Source organism: Mercurialis annua, linkage group LG1-X (assembly GCF_937616625.2).
Source record: "Mercurialis annua linkage group LG1-X, ddMerAnnu1.2, whole genome shotgun sequence".
NCBI lineage: Eukaryota > Viridiplantae > Streptophyta > Magnoliopsida > Malpighiales > Euphorbiaceae > Mercurialis > Mercurialis annua.
In genome coordinates, this window is record NC_065570.1 from 18,175,511 (window position 1) to 18,179,146 (window position 3,636).

At 37.2% G+C, this 3,636-nt stretch overlaps 1 protein-coding gene across 1 annotated transcript; it reads right to left on the bottom strand.

Moving 5' to 3' along the window:
• On the bottom strand, positions 1–1,456 carry LOC126666448 (uncharacterized). Its single transcript, XM_050359394.1, has 3 exons — positions 954–1,456; positions 674–811; positions 1–631 (listed from the first exon to the last, which is right to left on the bottom strand). Exons 1-3 carry the CDS (start codon positions 1,454–1,456, stop codon positions 1–3), a joined length of 1,272 nt encoding a protein of 423 aa, XP_050215351.1.
• Positions 1,457–3,636: the final 2,180 nt, after the last annotated feature.

Genomic DNA, 3,636 nt, shown 5'->3' on the forward strand with positions numbered 1-3,636 from the left:
TCACCCTACCCTTTCTAGACAATTTAAACCCACTGGATCTCTCACCCTCTTCTTTTCTTCTATTTTTGGCAGGTCTACCAGGCATTTTTTTTTGTATGAAGGGGGCTGAGGTGGGTCATATGGACTCTTGTTCCAAAACTTCCTACCATTCATGGGTTGCATCATATACATATAAGCCTTCAAATAAGTTTCCTTTGTAAACCACTGATCAATATAGTTGTAAGGTGTGATGTTGGATTTATCCAAGTACTCTATGGCACATACTGCATCAGGGCAAGGTATCCATGTCAAGTCAAACTGCCTACAAGCACATGTCCTAGTTTTCAAATTAACAATATATGTGTCTCCTAGGTGGCCTATTTCAAACCCATCCTTTCCATTCCACAATATCTCACATGCCTCACTTTGAACTTTGCTGTCATGTAGCTTCTTCCTAATTCTATTCCCAAAATTTCCTATCCAATTAGATGCCAAGTCTCTATTAGTATCCAGCGTATTCATAATCAAAGACCTTATGTACTCTAACATAGAAATAACATTTTTTGTCCTAGCTTCTATGATTTTCCCATTGAATGCTTCTATCAAGTTATTGTCTACAATGCCACACTTTACCTCAGTTGTAAAGTATGCTCTGCACTAATGCCTTGGATGTGTCACTAGCATGTCATCAAACCCCTTCTGTGTAAGAGCTCTCATTGCCTCCATGTTTTTGTCAAAATCTGGCATATTAGAGGATTTTGCACACCTCCACCACAATTTCTGCAGATCCTCTCTCCTTTCATTTTTCTTCTTCCAATTAGCATATAGGTGTCTGCACAACACCTATGCTCAGCTCTAGGCAGCAAATCAGCAACTGAGTCCAACAGTCCCTACATATAAGCATATCAACACAAATAAGCATACAAAACAATCAACACAAATAAGCATAGAACATCACAGGTTAGAATGAGTACCTTTTGTTAGTCTGTGATAATGCACCATCCTGCCCCAGTACCCAATTCAAGACCATCAGTAAGAAACTGATAAACCAATCCCATGTCTCCCTCCTTTCTGTGTCTACTAAAGCCCAAGCCACAGGAAACATTTGATTGTTTCCATCCCTCCCAACAGCAGCTAAAATTTCTCCTTTGACAGGGCCTTTCAAAAAGAAAATGTCCAGCCCAATCACTCTTCTACACCCATGCAGCATTCCTTTCTTCAAGCAGTCAAAAGAAATAAAGAGCCTTTTGAAAACTGATGGAGACTCTGGCAAAGGTCTTTCAACCTTCATTAATGTTGTGCTTCCAGGATTAGGCCTAATAATCTCCCCAAGATAGTCCCATAGCAAAGCAAATTCTGCCTTAATCTCACCTTCCTGTAATATATGAGCTTGAGAAACAACCCTTGAAACCTTGGTCAAACTAATGTCTAGCTTAAGATCTGTCTTGATTAGGGATTTTAAGTCAACCAACCTCATGTGACATATACACTTGTACTTATTCAAGTAATTCTTAGCCAGCCACTTGGTTCCAACTCTCCTATTCTTGAATGTCACCAAGCAGGTATGGTTTGGATTGTAAGTTTTCACTAAGAAAGCTTTGGTTTCTGTTTCTTCTTATGCATATATGTTCAAAGGACAAGAAGATCTAGCACATCTAGCTCTAACTTCTGTTCTAGTGTTTCTGACAAGCTTCAGTTCTCTTCTCTCTAGGATTGAAAATTTAGTAAGGGCCTCCTTAAACTGTGCTGGTCCAGTCAGTTTCATACCCAATGAGAATGATAACTTAGCTGCATTGCTCTTGAACACAGGATATGCAGATCTTCTTCTCTGTGCATGATTACCATCTTCCTCATCTGTGGTCACTGGACTATAACATTCTTCTTCTGAATCTAAATCCCAGTAGTCAGTTTCATTTCCATTTTCTTGGTCTGCTACTTGGTCCTCAGCTGCTGCTTGAACTGATGGTTCCCCCTCTGTATTGGTGTTATTTGCTTTAATTTTATCATAAATCTCCTTCTTCTTATTCTTGAACTCCCTTAGCTTTGCTCTAGAATCTACGAACTCTTCATCACCACTGGACATAAAAGCACAGTCCACAATCTCCTCGTCAGAAGGCTCATCATATTCCACATTTTCAACATTCTCACCATCTCCTACACCTTCATTCTCCTCTAATATAATAGTTGAGCCAACTTCATGGAGTTCATTCTCAGTATTAATACCCTCATTAATAGGTCCAACCTCCACATCTACAAGCCTTATCTCTTCTGCTTGGCTTCCCTCTTTGGAAATGTCATTTATACCCTCATCATTGGGTACATTACCTAAACTACCCTCTAGTACCCCACCCTCAGGTCCCCCTACCTCGTGGTGCTCAATGTAAACCTCTATACCTTTATGTTTAAATAATAAGCTTTTCATGTCAACAAATGACCATGAAGTCACCAGCCTCAACCCATGTGCTAAAGATCTGCCAGGATACCTAAAGTGCATCTTGTTAATTTTTTTTCCTCTAACACTGTCTGTGCAACATCAGTCAACCACTCTAGGGAGAATATTTCAAAATCTACATCCAAATGCCACAATCTTCCCCCAACATAACCCTTTTCACTACCCTTCAAGTCCCCAATAAAATGACCCCCAAACTTAAGATCAACAACAGCCCTACCACTGACAAATAAAAAAGTAATTCAATATAAAATTACTGTAAATGGGTTTTAAAATACATATAATTCACATATTTTCTAATCTCATTCGAATAAGACAACTATAAACACAAACACTAACATTTTTTAATTAAGAAATTCTTTAAACTATACATAAAATCTACATACCTCGTCATTATAGGAGACAACTCATACAAGAACAAGAGATTATTCCCAAAACGCGCACAACAATTCTTCTCAGAATCCAGGAAATGCGGTTTAGTTATTATTCAATCTTCGTTCTTGTTCAATCTTCTGGTTCAATTGAGACAATAATTCTAACCTAATTTTCACTTCAATTTTTTACTCATCCAAAACGCAGTCCCGTTTCAATAGTTTAGGGGTATAATAGGTCATTTATAAGGTCATGTGTTTGTCACATGTCTCCATAAAAAGAAAATAAAAATTATAATTCCATGTCAGTTATTTTTCTCTGCAACTAAAAGCCACGTCGTGCTCCAGGTCACCTATTCTATCAGAAACCGGCACAATACAATAACTAGTAATTTTTAAACAAGTTAGCTTACCTATTTGTGATAAATTTTAGTTTAGACACCAAAATGTCATATTTTAAAAAGTTGAGACACCAAAAGTTTAGTTATACCTAGTCCCATATGTGATGTACTTAGCTTTGAATACTGTCAAATTAAATTGTTGAGTCATGTTTCGTATATTAATTGCCTATAATGCTCTTAAACTATACTTTGTTTGTTTTGCTTACTGTTTTCATATTTTCTGCCTATTGTTTAGCTTAATGTTCCACTAATCATGGTAATTCCCCATTAACCGACATTTATTTCCCATTTTTGGGAGAATAATGCTTGCAAGAATTTTGGAGAAACTGATAAGAAAATTGCTAGTTCATTCAAAAGAGAAGCAGATGAGTCAAATTCATTCGAGGAAAATGAGTCAGTAAATGACATAAAAGAAATTTTGTTCAGAAAATGAGAA